This window comes from Hydra vulgaris, chromosome 03 (genome assembly GCF_038396675.1).
Source record: "Hydra vulgaris chromosome 03, alternate assembly HydraT2T_AEP".
Lineage (NCBI taxonomy): Eukaryota > Metazoa > Cnidaria > Hydrozoa > Anthoathecata > Hydridae > Hydra > Hydra vulgaris.
In genome coordinates, this window is record NC_088922.1 from 21325670 (window position 1) to 21350000 (window position 24331).

The 24331-nt window shown below is 26.3% G+C and overlaps 1 protein-coding gene across 2 annotated transcripts in view; it reads right to left on the reverse strand.

Annotated features, from left to right (window-relative positions):
* The window catches only part of LOC101236587 (leucine-rich repeat serine/threonine-protein kinase 1), a 216950-nt gene that overhangs the window by 138410 nt on the left and 54209 nt on the right, over positions 1-24331 (reverse strand). For both annotated transcript variants that reach the window (XM_065792620.1, XM_065792621.1), the window contains 4 exons: positions 21564-21705; positions 20694-21004; positions 9895-10453; positions 8845-9624 (listed from right to left, as the gene is read on the reverse strand). In XM_065792620.1, the coding sequence (XP_065648692.1) occupies positions 8845-9624; positions 9895-10453; positions 20694-21004; positions 21564-21705 (1792 nt within the window). The remainder of the gene's footprint in view (positions 1-8844; positions 9625-9894; positions 10454-20693; positions 21005-21563; positions 21706-24331) is intronic.

Here is a 24331-nt window from a genome sequence, read left to right on the forward strand (position 1 = left end):
TTATAAAATCAAAGTTAAAAAAAATAAATATATAATATCATATTTAAAAATACTAATGATAAAAGTTTTTTCCATTTTTAATAAATGTATGTCTGTGTACTTTTGAAAAAAATTGAAAAAAATAAAATGAATAAGATTTTGTGTACAGTTGGTATTTTATCAAATGATCAATGTCATAAAATGGTGTACACTAAATCAACTGGATTGAAAGATTTATCAAGCCATTCAGAGAGAGATAGAAGTTTATTATTATGGAGATCTGGACTATCAATATTAAATATTAATGTTAAAATCTGTTTACATCATGAGCAAATTTTACTTAACCAGTTTGCTAACTCCCAAGAAAATTGCATCGACTCATTTAAAAGGCATAAAACTAATATAAAAGGTAAATTTATATGTTTTTAACTTATTGTGCTGTCTTTTTACAAAAAATACACCTAGTACACTTTCAATTAGTTTGAAAAATTTTTAAATTTTATTTCTAATATTATATTATCTAATCTATTATTTTCTAATTTTGGCGAATTTTATTCATTTACTTATAGGTATCAATATATTTATAGGTGGTTTGTCAGAAATTGATATTCAACTGGCAAAAGATATCTGTTCAGTTGGTATTAAAACAACATCTGGTTTTAAAATGTTTCCTTCATGTCGAAAAGAAGTGGTAAAAAAAATAGATGATTGGTCTACTTAACAGGATCACAATGGTGAAGATGATTTTCTGGAACAAACATTTTTTGATGAAGATATAGAAATTGCACAAGAAAAAGAACTTATAAACACCAGTTTTGATAAATTAGATGCATCACTGATAAAATTTCATGAGGTTCCACAACATGCTAAAATTTTTCCAGGGAAAAGAAAATTAATGCAAGCTACTGATGTTATGTGAAAAAAGCTATCAGTTATCTTCAATTTTAACGCAACAGACCTGAAAAATGATGCTACTGAGGAGCCCAATGTTGAACATCAGAAGAAAGCTGAAGATCTAAATAAATTGATACTTTCAATGCAAGAAAAGCTGAAAACGGCAATGAAGAAGAGAAAAGATTCAGATTTAACATTGGTTCAAGGTTCATTGTCTTTAAGGAAAGCAGCTGAAGTATTTAATATATCAAAGTCAACCATAACTAAAGCAAGAAAACTTAAATTTGAAAAAGGAATATTAACACTTTCAGAAAAAACTAACATTGTTAGAATTGAATCAGATATCATTGATAAGGTGGAAAGCTCCTATTGTAATGGTCAGTTTAGTAGGCAACTTCCAGGTATAAAAGATTATGTAAGTGTATCTAAAAATAAACATGTATCAAAGAGATTACTTCAATTGCAATTTAAAGGAATTATTTATTGAACTCAAACTATAGCACCCTCAATCCAAAATACAATTTTTTTTTTTTAAACATCTTCGCTTCCAACAAGGCTGCAAGCAGCCACTAATTAAAGTTGGAAGTTACTGAAAGAGAAAAGATAAAGATTGTAGAACAAGATAACGATTGACGGACGACTTAAAAGATTGCAAATTATATGAATCAGGAAAGCAAGATGAAGGAAGCGAATTCCAAAGAACTGATGTTCGAGGAAAAAAACTAGACGAATAAGCGTTTTTGGAGCACTTAGGAACAGTCACAGAAAAAGGATGAGACTTAATTAAATGACGAGTAACACAAGAATGAATTTTAGTAGATGGCACAAGAGCAGTGCCCATCATAGTATTTGTAGAAAAGAGAGAGAGAAGCAACATTACGACAATGTGATAATGGTTGGAGATTGGCTGCAAGAGCAGGTCCAACTATGTTTACAATGCATGTTGTTAGAAAATTGCATTGTTATTAGAAATTTTTTTATTGTTATTAGAAGAATTGCATCTGTTGGAAAATTGCATTGTAAACTATGTTTACAATGCAATTTTCTAAATTTGCTCAGTTAAAGCCAAAATTTATGCTCATCATAAAGAAACCCATGCTGTTTGTATTTGTGCAAAACACCAAGACCTAAAGCTTATGCTTAGCCCAGTTAAACTGGAGAAGAATTACCATGAACTTATTGAGAAGATTGTTTGTAGCAGAGAGTCAAGGGAATGCATGGTCCATAAATGTAATTGTTGCCCTGGAATTCAAAATATTATAAATTATATAACTGCAAATCTATTACAAAATGAAGGATCATTTGAAGAGAATGACAAAGTGGATGAAGATGAAATATTTGAATACAAACAGTAAAGTACAACAGATAGAGAAGAGCTTCTAAGTTACATATCTACAATAAGCGAATTCATTGAAAGTCTTAGTGAAGAACTTGACAGCATAACATCTCACTCTTATATTGCTAAAGCACAAAGTAAATATTTAAATACATTAAAGTCATCTATACCCATAAATGAAATTATTATTTTAGTTGATTTTGCAGAAAACTTTAAATTTGTCATACAAGACAAAATCCAGAGTTACCACTGGAACCAACATAAATGCACCCTACACCCTGAAGTTATTTATAACAAAAACAATGAGGGTGCTACTAGAAGTCAACCAAAGTCTTTATGCTTTATATCTGTGAATTATATAATGGAATTTTTTTGCAACACCACATGGAAAATCGCCATGTGATGGCATTGGTGGAACAGTTAAAAGACTTGCTTCAAGTGCTAGTCTTCAACATCCAATTAACTTACAAATTCAGAACGCTGAAGAAATGTTCAATTTTTCAAAAGATAACATTGTGCATCTACTTCTTTTTTTTAAAAGGCGAAGATATTTTATCAGTTCATAAATCTTTAACTCTCTGCTTGAATAATGCAAAGACTTTACCTGGTACAAGAAGTTTCCACCAATTTATTCCGCAGGATACAACAAGCATAAATGTCATAAGAGTCTCTGAGCAGGAGGAATTTAATCTGACATTCAACCTTACTGGCTCAATCCAATATCTTCAAGAAATCATTGCAGGAAAATATTATATCTGCAAATATGATGTTTACTGGGTTGGTTTAATATTCAAAGTTGATGAAAGAAATGAAGACACCCTTGTAAAATTCATCCATCTTCATTTACTTAAGTCTTCATTGTAGTGGCCAAGTAGAGATGATTTTTGTTGGGTAAGCCCCATATTTTAATTATGATAAAACATTTATCTTCAAGAACAGGGCACATATACCAGATAGACACAGATGATTTGCTAAAAATTCAATCTTTAAATTAGCTCAATCATATCACACCAGTTTTCTTTTATAAGCAATTTATGAAGTATTCAGATGCAAGTTCTGGTTTTAATTGACTAGTTTTTTATTTAAAACTTGTATTTGTTTGATTATTTTGACTCAATATATTACATTTATTATGAATTTTTCATTTTAACTATTGTTAATGGGTTTTTTTTCTTATAATGGAAGTTTTCAAAATAAGCAATTTCCTCATAAGTAACATCTAAATGTACTTTTTCATTATAAATTGTTTAATTATTTATAAAAATCCTCAAAAAACCCCACCCTCAACTTTGTACCAAAAGACTCTTTAATATATTTATTTTATTAAAAACAAAAAAAAATTCCCAAAAAAATAATAATACCATGGTTACCAGGCCTCCTTTTTGCCTTTGCTAAAATTTCAAAAATATCTGTTGGTGAAGTACAATCTCCATATTGATGTAGTTCTAAATATTTTGATTGAAAACAAATATTATATTCTGATTCCTCATATTTTGATTTTTTGAAGTGCTTAAAAATATTAAACTTAAATTTAGTGTATCTTCATTAAAATTACTTAATAGTAACAATGAAAGAAAGAAATATTTCATATGTAGTGTTTGTTTGACAACTACTTTATTTATATTAGTTATAAACATATTTCAAATTATATATACAGAAAAAAGTAAGTTATTTTTTTGCAAAAAAACTTACTTTTTTTTGAAAACCCCAAAAAAACTTTTTTGGGGTTTTCAAAACATTTCAAGGAGGTTTAAACAAACCCATATCTTTGCTTTTTTTAAATTTTTTGTTTATTTTTGTTTCAGTTATCGTATTTCTTATAATAAACATGAATTTCATATTGAAGCTAAATTTATTTTTTTCTTGTTTTTATGACTTTTTATGGTTTAATAACTCAATAATATTTTTTAATAAAATAGAAATACAAACTCTATATAGACAGGGTTAATCTAACCCTCAGCTTTTATATATGCAAAATCTGATATGTATTCATAATGCTAATTTATTACTTTTTAGATTAGATATATAAAGTACAATACATATAAAAATGGTCCTTAATGATGTCAATAAAGGAAGAATTATTGAAATGTCATGATTCGGAGTGACTCAGATATTTCAGATAAGATTGGATGTGAAAAAAGTACTATTTCTGATTTTTTGAAAAAGTATGAAGACACAAGAGAAACAGTACGTTGTTCTGAATCAGGAAGAAGGAAAAAAACTACAAATAGAGAAGATAGATGTATTGTCCAAGCTGCCCCTAAAAATTGTCGCATATCTACAGATGAAATAAAAGTGGAAACTGGTATTTAACTGGTAAACATTTTAGGAAAAATTATAATTCGTCGTTTACAAGAGTGCAAAACTTTAGACTTATATTGGGCTGTCAGGAAGCCTCGTCTATCAAAAGTAAACATTGCGCATAGGCTCTAATGGTGCAGTGCACTTAAAGACTGGACTATTGCCCATGGAGTAGAGTTGTTTGATCAGATAAATCTCCTTTTGATTTTCGATGCACTCGCAGATTTCGTGTTTGGAGACGTAGTAATTAAAAGTATCCTCCTGGGTGTATTAAATCCACTGTTAAACATTATAAGAAGATAAATGTACCGGGATGCTTGCAGCACATGCTACAGGAAGGATTCACAAGATTACCATGGGATCATGCAAAGTCAAGCTGATGGAATTATTTCCAGATAACAACTACCTATTTCAACAAGATAATGATCCTGAGCACACAACAAAACATAATAAAGCATATGTTAAAAAAAATGCTTACATTTGACTGGTGGCCTAGTCACTCACTATACCTAAATCCAATTGAAAATCTATGGTAAATACTCGAAGATAAAATTAAAAAAAGAACATGAAATGATGAAACTAGTCTTTTCAATTGCGTTCAAGAGGCATGAAATAGCTTAGACTCTTGTTATTAACAAGGCTTGTTGATAGTATGTCTCGGAGAATTAAAGCAGTCCTTGCTGCAAAAGGTGCTACGACAAAGTATTAATTTAAGAGAGTGTGTTCAGAAGAAAATGACTCAATCAAGATAATAATACAATAAAACAACTCTGCCAACAATTATTTTGTACTATATTTTATGTTTAGTAACGCCTTTTGTTATAGCAACATTACATTATAAAACATATTTTTTAATGCTTTGGCATTGATTTTCTTCAATAAACAACATTGAGGTTTTTTTCTTATTTAATATATATATATATCTATATATATCTATATATATTTATATCTATATATATATATATATATATATATATATATATATATATATATATATATATATATATATATATATATATATATATATATATATATATATATATATATATATATATATATATATATATATATATATAGATAGATATATATAGATATATATATACATATATAGATATATATAGATATATATATATATAGATATATATATATATATATATATATATATATATATATATATATATATATATATATATATATATATATATATATATATATATATATATATAGATAGATATATATAGATATATATATACATATATAGATATATATATACATATATAGATATATATATACATATATAGATATATATAGATATATATATATATATATATATATATATATATATATATATATATATATATATATATATATATATATATATATATATATATATATAGATATAGATATATATATATATATATATATATATATATATATATATATATATATATATATATATATATATATATATATATATATATATATAGATATATATATATATATAGATACATATATATATATAGATATATATATATATAAATATATATATATTAAATATATATATATTAAATATATATATATATATATATTTATTTATATATATATAATGATACTTGAATAAGCATGATTTTTATATATCAATACCTTAAATAAAATCATTAAATGTTTTTTTTTAAACTTAATTTTGTAAAAGTTTGTAAAATAAAAAGAGCTTGTAAAATAAAAACACAAAATCTTTTGACCAGTTTTTTTTTTACCAGGGAGGCATGCGATTTCAAATCATAATTTCACCACGTAATTACTATTTGATTTTAAAACTTGACCACGGCTGTTAACATGTTTTGAAAATTTGTATACATTTTAAAAGCGCGCATTTTAATCGTAACTATGAAAAAACTTAAAAAAAACTTATCATAATGAAGCAAATAAATCTTCTTAAAAAAATAACAAAAGACAAAATAAAAATAATTTAACTGAAATAAAAAAATTAAATTAAAACTTAACTAAAATAAATAATAAACTATAACAATAAAACTTATTAAATAAACTAACAACTTACATCTAACGATTGTTAAATAAATGTGCACATTTAAAAGTTAAAAAATAATTATTAACAATTCTTCGCAGTAACGTAAAGAAAAGAAAAAATAATTAAATCGTTTATTAAAAGTCTAAAAGTTGATATAATTTTTTTTTTATTTAATGACATTTATAATAACAAATATATACTTATATAAATATAAAAAAAATATATATATATTATTCATAAATGTTCTTATAAAAAATCATTAACAGTGATTTATTACTTTATTTAAATGCGTTTCAATAATATAAAAGCATAAGTGAAGATCAAAGTTATTTAATTAAAACGGCATTCAAAAAGGTCTTTTTTTTTCTTCTTAACAAAATTTTTTTACTTTTCGTGTGAATTAACTTAAATGATTCTTATATAAAGTTTATCAAAGAGACCATTGTTGTTTAAAGTTAATAACTTCGCTTCATCGCTTAATAACATCGCTTATAAAAATTTTTTTTATAATTTTTACTTTTTTATTTTATTTATAAAAATGTCTATGTAATTAAATAATATAAATAAAATTTTACACAACTTTCGATAAACGTGTTGTTTATCTTTACTAAAGTTATTTATTTTTAACATAACTATCCATAATTATTATCGGCTGAACGCGATGAAATTCAGCACCCTTAAATTGTTAATTACGCAAAAACTACTTAACAGATTTTTGTAATTTTTTGACACAATGAAGCTAATTAAATTATTTATTTTTTATCGGAAGATAAAAAATAAATAATTTAAATAAATTAGATAGAAACCAAATATCTTTGCGAGTACTTGACTTCATCTGCTGGATCTTGAGTTAATTTTTTTGAGGCGGCTATCCCTTTTTTCTTAAAACCTTTTTATTTGTAGCTAATTTCTTGCTTTTCAATAAGATTCCTTTTATAATTAACCACTAACTTTCAATAACTCGCTGCTCAGGACAATATGGAGGATTTGCTTCCTTAGGAACAAATTCAACGCCATTTTGTTCATACCATTCTAGAGACTTCTTGGAGTAGTGAATTGTAGCCAAATCAGGCCAAAATATTGTGGGCATTTCATGCTTTTTAATAACTGGTAAAAGGCATTTCTTTAAGCATTCTTTTATATGTAAATCTGCGTTCAAAGTTATACGACTAATGTATGGTGTACTTTTTAAACCACAAGAGCAGATGGCTTGTTAAATAAGGAACTTGGAACCAAATTTTTCAGTTTGAATACACTTGAATTTTTTGGCAACATATCTACCTTTCGACAGATAAAAATATTGCTGCCCTGGCAAATTTGAATAGGCCTTTTTGCAATAGGTTTCATTGTCTTATATTCTGCACAAGCTTTCTCGATTTAAAGTTTATATAGCTTTTTTGAACAACGAATTGCTTCAATTTCACCATCTATGGATTGCTTTGGAGTTTTCTTTTTATGATATTTCTTTTTATATTCGTGAGATCTAAGTACTTTTCCTATCAAAGCTTGGCTGCATTTAAATTTTCTCGCAAGATCTCTCTACCACTACTGACATGGATTTGCCATTATGGAGCGAATAATTGATTATGCTCTGTACTTATCTTCAAATCCTTTCTTTTTTCCGCTTCCAGCTTCTCTTTCAATATTATATCGCCACAAAATAAATTCAATTGATGATTGAGAAACACTGGCCAATTTTGAAATGTCGACTTGTGACAATGAAGGATTTTAAAAAAAAAAATTTGAAACTTTTTTTCAATTTGATATTTGTTTACTCATTTTAATCCAATTGCAATGATAACCAATATTCATTACCATTACAATCAAACAACAACACATTAGCTTGCAAAAAAATTAAAAAAATTTGTCAAGTAGCTTTTGAGTATATAATGATTAAAAGGTGCTGAACTTTATTGTGTTCAACCCATATTAAACCAATCTTTTTCAGCACAATTTTTAAAAACCGTGGTTAAATTGTCATAACAAAATATTATTTTTGTGGTCATGTAAAGACTTGAAATTGCACACCTTCCTGGCCAAGCCTGTACACACACACACACACACACACATATGTATTTACAGTTTTTAGTAAAAGTGTATATATATACATATATATATATATATATATATATATATATATATATATATATATATATATATATATATATATATATATATATATATATATATATATATATATATATATATATATATATATATATATATATATATATATATACTTTTTTTATAAAAATATATATACTTTTTTTATAAAAATATATATACTTTTTTTATAAAAAATTACTTTTTCTTTATAAGTTCTTCAGCTTTTTGTAGAGATTTAACATTTAAATTTCTTTCGCAACCAATCTTTATACTTGAAGCAACTTTCTTTGGACATTGAGGGCTTGGCTCAACTTGTTCAATGAGACCATAAAGTACATTACTTATAATGGTGTCTTGAGTAAAATATAACGCTTCTAGCTTTTTTAAATATTTTATACCATCAGGTAACGATTTCAACGATGTATCAGAAATATTAAGTGACTTTAAATTTTCACAAAATAATTCTTTTTTATTACTGTATGAATAAAATAAACTGATTGATTTAAGTTTATTTCCCAATAAATCAAGATGAACAAGATCGACTAGCTGATTGTGTTGTTGATGTTCACAAGGGTTGTTAGATGTTAAACAAAAACTTTCTGGATATGCATAACAAAAACTACTTGGTTTTTGCTTTTCAGAAAAATATATTGTGTCCAGGTTGTTTTTAACAAGAGCTAAATGACTTAAATGTTTTGGAAAGCAAGATATACACTTTATTTCAGAAATTTCATTATAACTTAAGTTGAGATAAAATAAGTTAGGCGCAAGACACGAGATTCCAACAGGCACTTTTGAAAATTTATTATTTGACAAATCAAGGTGAATTAAACCAGAATTTATTGCACATTTCTGTTTTTCTATATTGTAAACACTATACTTATTTGATTTTCTACTATAAAGAACTTTTTTTTTGGAAACAGAATGCCTTAATAAACGATTATCAATTTGATTATCCACTTGATCATTGTTAAGTTCTCTAAAATCATAAAATTAAAAATCATGAATTTTATAACTTGATAATAGTATAATAATTATGTTCCTAAAATAATTGAAAAAAAAATTAACATAAAACATGACAAACAATTAAATTATTAAGTTAGATTACTAATTAAATTTAATTAACTATTTAAAGAACATAAAAAAACTATATATGTTATAAAAATAACTTAAACTACTATTTGAGCTAAAATATAAAACCACCATTTTAATTAAAAAGAAAAAAGAAAAAACTAAAAAATACAATCACCTGCTAAAGTTTATCAAAGAAGGTAATTTATTTAAATGATTGTGATCAAGCAACAAAACCTTCAATGATTCTGAAAGCCACATTTCCATCGGCATACTCTTCAAATTATTGCTGCTGCAGTTGATATACTGCAAAATGGGCATTTCAAAAATAAATCTTGGAAGAGTTTCAAGAGTATTATGCTGTAATTCTAGCTCTTCTAAAGTAGGACCAACCAAATTTTGATTTGAAATATTTTCATTCTTGCTTGAGTTCATAAAGCACAAATCATAAAGCCTATTATTTGATAGATTTAGCTTCCTTAAAGAAGGTAACTGAAAAAGTATAAATGGAACAAATTCAAGTTTATTATCCGATAAGTTTACTTCAGTAATAAGTTGAGCATGTAATATATTTTTTATTAGATCATCATGATGAGAATATAAGGCTGATGGTGCAGCTAATATCCATTTTTCTTCTATGAAGTTGATAAAACGCTTTTGCCAGTGTATTGATACAGTAGTAAATGAGTTTTCAAAGTCATTCAAAGTTACTGTCCTTTCACTGTTAACATAAACACCTATAAAAAAAGTTATTAATTCAAAACTGCACATATGGTTATGTATGTATGTATGTATAAATGTATGTATGTAAAAATGTATTTATGTATGTATGTATCTATGTATGCATATATGTATGTATGTATGTATGTATGTATGTATGTATGTATGTATGTATGTATGTATGTATGTATGTATGTATGTATGTGTGTATGTTTGATGGGTTTTACAGGAGATGCATTCTGATGCACCACTTGCCTGACCATGCATATAGTGTTTTGCTTTGATAACTTGGTCATGACTCTTTGCATGATTTAATAATTTTTAAATGTTAGAAAAAGGCTCCAAAAAAAAAAACTAAAGAAAAAATTAGGAAAAAAAAACAGCCACAAACTGCAAAAAGATCTTAACAAATGAGAAAATAAATAAAAGATAAACATGAAAAAATAAAAAAATAAAAATAACATTCCTTTTTTTTAAACTCAAAAGCATTTCACTTTATGTAGTCATTTTTTTGTATGAGTGTACAAACAATAAGTGCATAGTAGAAATATTATTTGTACACAAAATAAGTCTAAATCTTATCATTTTTCACATAGCGCTATGTTAGTTGTTGTTAGTGTATCTATGTTAGTATTGCACTTAGATTATGTAATCTTCTGCATTTAAGACACAACTGTCAAAACGATATTGGGTGCAAATTCAAATCTTTTTAAAGAATCTTTTTTTTCTATATATATACTTTTGTTTTATTCTATATATGTATTATTTTATATTTTATTGAGGTTTAAAATAATTAGGTTTCAAAGTAATTATGTTTGGATTTTAAAACATCAATCTTGTTGCAAAACCTAAATAAAATAAAATAAAAAATCAAGGATTCTTTTTTTGTTAAAAAAATAATTTTTTAGTAAGTTATATATTTAAAAAAAAAATTTCATAAATGATTCGACAACTAATTATACTTCACTATTTAACTACTTTAAAGTAAATAAATTTAAAAAATTCACAAATATTTTTGGCCTTACATTACATTAATATAAGGCCAAAAGATATATATATATATATACATATATATATATATATATATATATATATATATATATATATATATATATATATATATATATATATATATATATATATATATATTTATTATATATAATTATATATATATATATATATATATATATATATATATATATATATATATATATATATATATATATATATATATATATATATATATATATATATATATATATGTATATATATATATATATATATATATATATATATATATATATATATATATATATATATATATATATATATATATATATATATATGTATATACATATATATACAGAATATAACTATATATATATATAATTATATATATACGGAAAAAAAAACATCTAAACTTTTTACAGTATTTGTGTTAATAAGTCCCTGTGTAATAAGTTTAATAAACTCACAACAAGGGGTAATCCACTGTTATTCAGGGTGGTAGCCCTCTAATCAAGAGAGTAGACAATATCAGTTAAGGAATGAATTTAGATTTTCTTAAACAGGACAATTGGCCAAAATTGGGTGCTGGTTCGCACTCTCAAACAACTTAAGACATTCATAAATGGTGTAGCCAGCTTTCTAACGCTTTTTTGGAACTCTTTGAACCAGAAACAACTAAAACTGAAAATGACTAAAACATTAAAAATCTGAAGACAGAAATAAATCAAGCAAGTCTATCAGTGACTGGTCGCTTATTGTCAAACAGGGTATACAAAAAAAGAAGCCTACAGAGCAGCTGATGGTAACAAATGTAGCTAAGAAAAAAATGTAGCTTAATGAGTAAGACGAAAGAAAAAGAAGAGCAAAAAATGTCATTATTTATAGAGTGGCCGAATCAACTAAAGAAAGCATAGAAATGAAATCAAAAGAAGACGAGTCAAAAGTAAATGAAACTTTTCATAAATCAAAAAAATGTAATAACAAAATTTGTTAGACAGCTGAGATCTAAAACTAATAAACCAGGTCCAATTCTTGTTGAATTAGCTGAGGATATTCTTCGCAACACAATGTTAGCATCAGCTAAAAAATTGAGAAGTAATGTTGCACATAAAGATATTTATCTTAGTCCAGATTTGACTGAGGCTCAGAGACTCCAGGATTTCAACCTCAGAACTGAAAGAAATAAAATGAATCAAGCAAGACCGGACAATGACCCTTTTTGGTATGGCATCGATGGCAATAAGATCATCAAATTCAAAAAGAAATCAGATCAATAATTTTTTATATAATTCAGTGTCAGATTGCAATAATTTTATATATTATTCAGTGTCAGATTGCAATGAAATTAAAAAGCTGTCATGTTTATACCTAAAGGCTATCTCGATAACAAGTTAAATGAGTTTAAAGTGGACATTGAACAATACAAACCAAATGTAATTTCTATGATTGAGACATGGTTTAAAAGTGATTCAGTTGTAAACATTGAAGGTTACCATCTGTAAAGAAAAGACAGATCAGACAGACAAAAAGGCGGTGATGTTTGTTTATATATAGACAACTCATTAGACTCCTATGAACTAAGCGATGTTGTTTTAAATCCTTGTAAACTAGAATAAGTGTGGGCAGTTGCTTATTTTGATAATGACAAGTATTTACTTGGATGTATCTACAGGCCAAATGATTTTTTGGATATAGCAGAATTTGATGTGGCTTTTGGCCTGGCATGCAAATATATAGACAAAAATAAGTTCAAAGACTTACTTATCATGGGAGACTTCAATTTCCCATCAATCAACTGGTCAAATGGCTGTGTTGATGCAATTTCGAAGGAGATTGGAATTGAATATAAATTTACAGATATTTTAAATGATAATTTTCTTTATCAGCATATTAACATACCAACTTTCCAGCTGTCAGATGAACAACTTGGGAGTACCTTAGATTTAATCTTTACAATTCAGTCAGCGAGTGTTAGCGAAATAGATTCAAAATTTGAATCTAATTTGTAAAAACTGCTCTTGTAAGTGGAAAGACCCTGTTTTGAAATCTAAATACAAAATGATTTGCAAAAATGTAGCAGATGAGATTGAAAAAGTGAGACAAAACTTTGAGCTTAATTTGGTAAAAAGAGCCATCAAGAATTTAAAGCTTCTCTACAGCTACATAAACAATCAACAAGCAGTCAAAGATACTATAAAAGCATTAAAGGGAGAAAATGGTATAACCACTCAAAATTCAAAAGATATTGCTGATATCTTAAACAAAAATTTTCAAGCTGCATTTGTGAAAGAAGATGATGGTCCACTGCCTTCTTTTGATTAAAGAACTACTGAAACATTCATTATGACAAATGAAGATTTTACATATGAAGATGTCTATCTAAGATTAAAATACTTAAAAGATAACAAATCATAATTTACATTCAGCTATTTTAAAGAATTGTGCATCAGCCTTTGCTATTCCACTTACGTATATTTTTAAAGAATCGTTTAAAACCTGCAAACTGCCAACGCAATATAGATTAGCAAATATCACTCCTCTGTACAAAAAAGGCGAAAAAACCTTAGCAGGAAACTACCGACCGGTATCACTCACCTCAAGTGCATGTAAAATAATGGAAGGTATAATCAGATGTAAACTTAAAACTTTTCTATATAAGTTGAAACTAATAGTCAAGCAACAGCACGGTTTTGTTAAAAATAAATCATGCTTAATGCATCTACTTGAAACACTTGATTTTATTTCAACCGCCTTAGAGAATGGTAAACCTGTTGATGTTATCTTTTTGGATTGTGCCAGGGGATCTGACACAATAATAAAAGATTGCTGCTTAAACTTACAGCTTATGGAATATCTGGTCTGACAATACAATGGATTGAAGCATTTTTAAAAGAAAGAAAACAAAGAGTTGTGATAGGTGAAAATGTATCCTCTTGGGCAGAAATTACCAGTGGTGTGCCACAAGGGTCAGTAATTGGACCACTCTTGTTTGTACTATTTATAAACGATTTGTCTGAAACTCTAACAAATCTAACCAAGCTGTATGCAGATGACACCAAAATTTTGAATGAAATGCTTTTCAGTGCATCAACTCTTTCCTTGCAATCAGATCTTGATTTAGTGGACTCAAGACTGGCTTGTGAAATTTAATATTTCAAAATGTATGGTCATGCACTTTGGCCGGAATAACAATAAATCACCCTTTTATATCAATGAACAAAAGTTAAACATAACAGAATCTGAAAGTGATCTTGGAGTAATCTTCTCAAGCAATCTGAAATGGAAAAATCATGTTATAAAATGGGTAGGCAAAGCCAACCAAATGTTGGGTCGGATTAGAAAATGCTTCATTTGCTTAGATATTAGACTGCTGAGAATATTTTATGTTTCTTTTGTGCAACCACTGTTAGAGTTTGCAGTACAAGTTTGGTCACCTATTCGAAGAGGAGAAATTAAGTTATTAGAAAGAGTCCAACATTGTGCAACTCGATTAATATCATCACTTAAAAAAATCAACTATGAGTATTGTCTAAAAAAATATATATATATACATATAAAATATATATGTATATATATATACATATATATATATATATATATATATATATATATATATATATATATATATATATATATATATATATATATATGTTTATATATTAACGAAGAAAAAACAACTTTTTTTACGGTACTTTAAGTTTAATACCAAAACAGCATTCATCAGCCATTGAATACAAAATCAAAAACCAAAAAATACGCGCTAGATATTACAAAATACTGTGTAGTGGGATCTTTATGTCGCTAAGACATACTTGATGATAACCAAAGAAAAAACAAAACAAAACAAAATATTAGCTAATCACCGGTGACAAAAAAAATAGGCAGTTGTTTTTTAAACATGGTAGACCTGCACTCTCCAGTTGGTCTTAAACTTCGTAAGATATTTAATCGAAATACCATTAAAATAAGCTACTCATGTATGCCAAACATAAAGTCCATCATTATTTCCCACAGTTACAGGATATTATATAGCCAAGATAAAGATGAGGGAAAAACATACAACTGTGTCAAGAAATTCATCTGTCCCATGAACAATCAGTGCTTGTTGAAGAACATTAGTTATTGTTGCCAAATAAACCTGACTACAAAGAAAAAGTATATTTTGGCTTATGTGAAACTCCATTCAAATTTCAGTATGCTAATCACCTAAAATCTTTTAACATTAATAAATATAAAAATGATAATGAGTTGTCTAAAGAAATTTGGGACATTAAAGACAAAATGTTAACACCCTCAATTAAGTGGAAAATTGTGAAACATTGCAATCCTTATAACTCCTCGTCAAAAATTTGCAATCTTTGCTTATACGAAAAATTCCTTATTTTAACATATAAAGGTGATAACTTGTTAAATAAACAAAATGATTTCAAAATGCACAAGAATCCTTTTATCTTTTTTTGATATTTTTGTTTTGTTTTTTTTTACTCTAAAAATCAACACACCTCTACAACAGACATATGCGCATATATCCTACAAATTTTTTCTATATAACATCATGCATAATTATTTTCGAGACCTGTGCTTATATGATAATACAAAAAAAATAATTGAAAAATCAATATTTTATATTTAAAAATTTTAAAAATTTAAAACATAAAATCAGTCCTAGTTGATCAAGCTATGAGCCAGTATGCTCACTCATAGCTTAATCAACTAGTTAGAAATTAGATTTTGTATTTTTTTATTTAATTTTTATGAGTTTTTGATTAAAATATAAAGCTAAGAGTATAAATCGATATCTTGGCATTTTAAAAACAAATTTATTAAATTTAATTTTTCAAAAACAAAAAAATAAAAATGAGAAAGATTAAAATCCTATTTGGTGCATGATTTGCTTATTAAATTGGATTAATAATAGTACTAGAAATGTGGAATGGAAAAAAGACAATAAAATTAAAAAAGACTCATTAAAAATAGCAAACTAAAAAAAAAAACAAGTTAAAATTTAACTAAACTTTTACCATTGATAAATAAGCTATAAATAAAAAAGAACTTTCAATAAACAATTTGAATTAACTTGTGGAACAAAATTTACAAATGCAGATAACATTGCAAATAATTAAATAAAATGATAGTTTATAAAACATGTTAATAATAGATTATAATTTTATGTCAATAGAATACTCTACCAAATACTCAGTTAAATCCAAAAAGATATGACTTCCCAATATTTGAAGAAAACTTTTTTGTACTCAAAAAAACTCATGCACAGACCCATTAGAAAGCCAAACCAAAGCTTCTTCACCTAACTGCATAGTGTATGGATTTATTACAAGAATACATTCAAAAAAACAAACAATAATAAAGAAGTCACTAAATCAACAAAGAATAATAAAGAAGTCACTAAATAAAATATGTTTTAGCACTTTGTAGGGGCTTTGTAGGAACAATCAGATGTCCAAGAAAATCTTGAAAACCATTGAATCAAAATCCAAAGGTTACAATGTAGTGCACCCCTGATGTTAGAAAACTCTGCTTTTGCTGTGCCACTCACACTTGTATTCCAAAAGCCTTTTGCTGAAGGTCAAATACCTGAGTTATAGAGAAAGTTAAACATCGCACCAATTTTTAAAAAAGAGAACAAACGAAAAAAAACTTATTATCGGACGGTATCTCTCATATCTGTCTCTAGCAAACCAATAGAGAGTTTTGGTTACGATATCCTAATGAACAATTGAATCAAAAATAACTTCATCAACACGGTTTTTTTCCAAAGTGAGGTTGTGCTACTAATTTATTAGAAGCAAGAGACATATTAACGCAATTTCCCTAGGTTATGTCATAGATATCATCTATACTGATTTTGCAAAGAAGTTTGACAAAGTATCCCACAAAAGACTCGGACATAAGCTTAAAGCACACAGCATATATGAAACTCAACTTATGTGGGTAGCTAACTGACTAGTGAACTGACAACAGAGGGTAAAATTTGGTAGTCATAAGCCAAATTGGAAGAAAGTCACAAGTAATGTTTCAAAGGGTTCAGTGCTTGGACATCTATTATTTATACTCTGTAAAGGATCTACCAGACAATATAGCACATTAAAGAAGATATATGCTGACAACAGCAAGATTTTAGGTGTAATAAAGAGCAATGCAGACGCTGTAACTTACAAAATGACATAGATAAAGTTATATGTTGGTCTAAAAAATGGCTCATGAAGTTGAATGTAAAAAAAGTGATGTATATTAGACACCTAATTAACAAATCCACTCAAAACTACACAATGCTTGATCAATTAGGAAACAGAAAAAACACTTAAAAGCACCAAAAAAGAACACGATCTGGGAATATTCGTTTCTCTAGATTTGAAAGTGAATTATCAAGTAGAAGCAGCAGCAGCAAAAGCTAATTTGCGTGTTAGGCTCTCGGAAAAAAGCTTTTAGGAACCTTTTCTTGTGGAAAGTCTTGTACACCAAATATGTCAGACAACATCTTGAATTTGCAATTCAAGCCTCCATATTAACAACAAGATATATGTACACTAGCGTGTATTCAGCAAAAAGCAACAAAATCAATCACAGAAACCAATCATAAGTCAAGTAAGGTGAGGCTCTGTATCCTTGGACTTACAACTCTTGAAGAAAGAAGAAATTGAGATGATTTGATTAAGCAATTTAAAATCGTTCACAGTATCCAAAAAATAGAACTTAGCATACTGAATTACTGCCTACGAGGGTACAATTAACATTTAACTTAGCAAGTAGTCAAAAATTGTGAAAAGAGGAAGCATTTCTTCACTAAACGCGGGGTTAATGCGTGGAACGTACTTTTGTCAAATGAAGCCTATGCAGTCTCAGTAAATGCTTTCAAAGATGGCTATGATGGAAAAAGAACAAGCGCATGTATTTAAGCTGTCAGCATAGTTGTTCCTGATGTCACACTAATTCATTAGAAACTCATAAATTTTTATTGTATTAAATATTTAATACAAGTTTCTAATTTATGAATAAACAAATTCAAATTCAATTCAAATTCATTTACGATTAAATGTTAAGTCATGATACGATTAAATATTAAGTCATTGGCTAGATGTTTTTAAACATTCACACTAAGAGGTAGTTGAGTAAGAATTTGTGAACTTGAAATCTGTATGTCCTTAACAGCCAAATGACATATCATTTTGTGAGTTTTTCTGGATTGATCTTACCTGATGACTTGATGTTCTACATGGTATCTAGAACAGCTTATCTTAGACATTAGCTGTCTTTTATTTGAAGTTGTATTTATATATGTTTAGCAAGTTATTTTGTAGCTGTATGTGTGGTCAAAACTATTTTTTAAATATTTTTTCATATATCTAATCACAATTAACTTTTTTTAAATTTACCTTGTTTTCAGCTTTTACAGCATATTATTTAACTCGATTGATTAGTAAATTGATTGGTAGTTAAGTATATTGATTGGTATTAAGTAAATTGATTGGTAAGTAAACTGATTAATAATTAAGTAAACTGATTGGAAATAAAGTAAATTGATTAATAATAAAGTAAATTGATTGATAATTAAATAAATTGATTGGTAATTAAGTAAATTGTTTGGTAATTAAGTAAATTGATCAGTAATTAGGTAAATTAAGTAGGGAGAGTTTGTATCCTGGGTTTGTACCCCAGTTAAGCCAAAAACAGTTATTAAAAACAGTTGTGGGACAGTTCTTTTTGCTCAAAACCAAGAAGTTTAATGTTCTGACCAGATAAATGATATAGATAAGGAAGGAAACATGAATCTCTTGGTTAAAAAAAAAAAGTATCCAGGTCAAGTTTAACACAGGTATTAATAAATTTTAAATCTTTCAGTAAAGTTTTTTTTGTTACCTTTCCTAATTTAATGATTGCTTAATATGTTTCAATAAATATCAATCCAGACAGTTTAAACAACTTGCTGTTTTAGGAACAACATTGGCATCATTTTGTTTAACTAATTCATAATCATTTTACTCTAATGACTTGAAGCTAAATCAGAATAGAATACAGGTCTATTATAATACTATGTGATTAAATGAGAGGTTAAAGATGAAAACATTCTTCAGCATATATTTAAGCAAAAAGTATGGATATTTTCTTGAAGGGTGACTAAAAAGATAAATCTGTTGTAGTCGAATCTATCGAAGTGAACTCACTACTTTGAGCGATTTAAAATGAATTTTAAGTCGCTCAAAGTAGTGAGTATTAAATTACTTAATTTTATGAAACTCATAAATTAAATTACAAATTAATAAAAAGTAATTATTTTACTAATTAAATTTGTATATTGATAATTACATCTCAATTATTGTCAGTGGAAAATGTTAGCACAAAAGCTAAAGTCTCCTAAATCAACTTAAATTAATTCCTATAAGATTGCAAAGGGATCGACCATAAAATACGTAATGTAAATTTTCACAATAAACAAAACAAAAAAGATCAAGAGTATTTCCTAATTTAAAAAAAAAAATCAAAATAGCCCATTAAGTTTAATGAAAATCGCCGCGTAAAAGAGCTTAATATCTCCTACTTCTGTTTTCAAAATATATTTTGCATTGCGTAATTTATGGACAATCTGGAAAGTTTATGACACAAATAACTAGAGCAAAGTTATTGAATTTAAAAGCAAAAATTTCAAAATTATAAAATGACAATAGCTGTAATAATTGTAATGAAAATTTGATAATTAATTAGTTAAGATTTTGTAGACAAAAACAAAATAGAACAAAAAAAATGTCAGAGGCACAGTAAAATAGGTATAATATGCATTTTTTATCTTTTAATTTGCTAATTTTATTTTTATTTGCAACTTTCATTTCGATTTGTAATTTTTAGCAAAATAAACTGTTGCCTAGAGTATGTCTTATTTATATATTATATATATAGAGTATAATATATTTTAAGAACAATTTCTTGAGAGATAAAAAAATTATGAATAAATAAAAATACTTTAAAGAGTATATATAAAGTACCTAAAGTAATATAAAAACTATATAACACAAAAAAACTTTTAAATGATTTTGTTTAGTAAAAACTCACGTGTTTAAATCAATAAAAAAAAAACTAATTTATATACATACTATTTCTTTTTTATATTTGGTGGGCATCTAATCTAATGTGTTCTGATAATTTGTAAGTTTTTCTAATATTTTTTCAACACTTAAAAAACACATCATTAAAAAAGAAAAAAAAACTCAAATCATTTTATTGAAAAAAATTTCTTACCGTTGCTTAGCAAAACATTCACAACCTCATCTCTGTTATTTTTCATAGCTTCATTCAAAGATATTCCATCATGATCTTCAGCATTGTACTTTAACAAAAGTTTTAAAAGTTCAATGTATTCATTTTTGCACGCAAATTGCAATGGAGTGTACTTTAAACCATTGTCAACAAAAGATGCATTTAAATCAGCACCATTTTTTAATAACAACTCTACAACTTCTAAATTTCTTACATACTGCAAAGCAAAATGTAACGTTTTTGTAACAACTATACTTTCCAGTATTAGACAACCAGGATATTCTTCCTTCTCCCTAAAATAGTGAAAAAAATTAGTTAGCAGAAAAAAATGAATGTAAAAACAATTTTTTTTAAAAGAAACATTAAATTGAATTCTTTTATATTATTCACATCTTATTAGAAATTCTAATATGAACAAAATTACCAAAGCTGATTTTTCTAATTATATTAACAATACTATTTATTATATTTTAAATATTTAACTTCTACAGATTTCCCAGACTCACACTTCCTAATTTACTATTGATTCTTAATTTTTTTTAATTTAAAATTTTTCTTAACTTATTTTTTATAAATTTTTAATTGATATTCTTCGCACTATAAATTATATTGACTATCTTTTAAATAGAAGTGTAAGAAAAAAATCACTCAATTTTAATATTAAATGACTTTGAGTGATAATGCTTTCATGTAACTTGTTTAAGTATAAAATACAGTCATGAAAATGGTTAAAAACTCAGTTACAACAATTTCTATTTAAATTTCAAGTTACCAAATTTATCCAAATATTATAAAATGATAATTTCTTTTTTCAATTTTTGAGAATCTGTTTACATGACATAAAATACTTACGTAATCTTTATAAATGGTTTACAAGCCAAAAGCATTGATATTATATTTTTATTTTCAGACTGAACTGCTAGATGTATAGGAGTGTGACCATTACCCATTGGTTGATTAATATGAACCAAATATTTATTTGATTTGGGTGAAGCTAAAATGAATGAAAATGCAAAAAAATATTTTATTTATATATTTATATATATATATATATATATATATATATATATATATATATATATCCAAAAATATATATATATATCCAAAAATATATATATCCAAAAATATATATATCCAAAAATATATATATATCAAATTATATATATATATATATATATATCAAAATATATATATATATATCAAAAAATATATATATATCAAATTATATATATATATCAAAATATATATATATATCAAAAAATATATATATATATCAAATTATATATATATATCAAAATATATATTTAAACAACTTTAAAAAGTATTCTACACAATAGAGTGCTCAATGTTCTTAAAAGAACAGAGCAATTATATATTAGTAGAAAATCACTTAACTAAATTTTTTTCCATTTGACACTATGTTTCATCAACAAAGATTCATCAGAAATCTTTGTTGATGAAACAAAGATTCATCAGATTTCTGATGAATCTTTGTTGATGAAACACAGTGTCAAATGGAAAAAAAATTAGTTAAGTGATTTTCTACTAATATATATCAATATATATATATATATCAAAAAATATATATATATATATCAAAAAAAAAAATATATATATATAAAAAATGTATCAAAATATATATATTTTTTTTTTAACAACTTTGCTTCCAACAAGGCTGCAAGCAACCACTAATTAGAGATGAAAGTTACTGGAAGAGAAAAGATGAAGATTGTAGAGCAAGATGACGATTGAAAGACAACTTAAAGGATTGCAAATTATATGAGTCAGGAAAGCAAGATGAAGGAAGTGAATTCCAAAGAATTGATGTTTGAGGAAAAAAACTAGATGAATAAAAGTTTTTGGAGCACTTGTTAATTGCCACAGAAACTATAATGCCCATTATAGTATTTGTAGAAAAGAGAATGGTTGGAGATCCAAAAGCAGGTCCAACTATGTTTACAATGCATTTTTGCATTTTTTTTAAAAGAGAAAGGGTATCATTAGAAGATTCGCTTCAGATATGGCAACAGTATTCCATACAAGGCCGTATTTGAGATTTATAAAGATAGAGAATAGAATCTGGAGTAAGAAAGTGTCGAGCTCGATAGAGCGATGCAACCTTAGCAGATGCTAATTTTGCAACGAATTTGATATAAGGTTTCCAAGAAAGACTGGAAGTAAAAGTTAATCCTATAAGATGGTAGAAGATAGAGGACTCATCGAGTACATTACCCTTCATAAACAAAGGAAGATCTAAATTATTGTGATAACGATTGGCTGAAAAAATTGAGTTTTATCTGAATAAAGTTCACCAGTAAGAATTAAAGTTCACCAGGAAATTAGGAAAAATGAGGTTGGTAAATTATTGTCGACCTCATTTTTCCTAATTCTGAGAGTTGATATATATATATATATATATATATATATATATATATATATATAAATTTTTATATTATTATATACACAAAAAGGTTTAGGTGCCTTTTTATATGGATTATGTAGTAGTTTCATTAAATATAAAATAGAGCCCTGGAACTGCATAAAAATACTTGAAATTAGTAACTAAGAACATGTTAAAATTTTTAAATGCATAAAATAATTTCTAATCGGACTGCTACATTAATATTAGTCTAGTTTATAATATTGATGCTTTTAGAAAAGTTATTTAAGTTAGTAACTATGCAAAATGAATTGTTGCCAGGAATTTCAGGTGTCACTATCAACCAAATAAAAAACCCATAGTACCACTACATTTGTTGTATAAAAATACTTAATGTGGTAATTATGGGAGTAATCCAATAAAGTTATTGCTTTTTCCAGTTTTATTTTTTCCATTTATATTTGTTAAGGTTAATAAAATATGTGGCTGCTTAGCAATTTAGGTATCCATAGCAACCCAAAATTAAAATTAATGTCACCATTAAAACCGAAACCCTCAAATTAGTAAACAGTACAAAAATAATTCTTAAATCTTTTTTATATGATGAGTTATTAGTTTTGTCCAGTAAAAGTGAATTCTGGCTCAGTGTGCATTATCTACAGGTACAATTTTTCTGTCCCAGTGAAGTGTGGCGTACTTTGGTGTAGTAAATGATGCTTTTACATAAAGAGCTGTTTCTGTTCAAATTTCCTTTTCTGCTCTTCTGGTACTTGACTTCAACAGTGTCACACTTTTCAAATCAATGCCACCCTCTAATATAACTGCAGCCATCAATGCTGTTCTCAGACCAGCTGACATATTCAACCTATTGGCTATTGTAGATACTTTTGCACTCTGTAACAGGCTTTCTAAAAGCTGAAGCATTACCATGTCTTTCTTCTTTGCCATATTTGTCTAACTCTTCTCTTTTACATGACATTCAAAATTCACGTCTTTTGGTAAATCAACAGAACTGCTATCCACACTTTTATTTCTTTATTGTTGACCTGAGGATTTACCAATTGTTGAAAACAGGTTTTGCTTGCTTTCCTTTTGATTAATTTTCTAACTCAATAAGACTTTAGTTCTCTTCATATATATATATATATATATATATATATATATATATATATATATATATATATATATATATATATATATATATATATATATATATATATATATATATATATATATATAC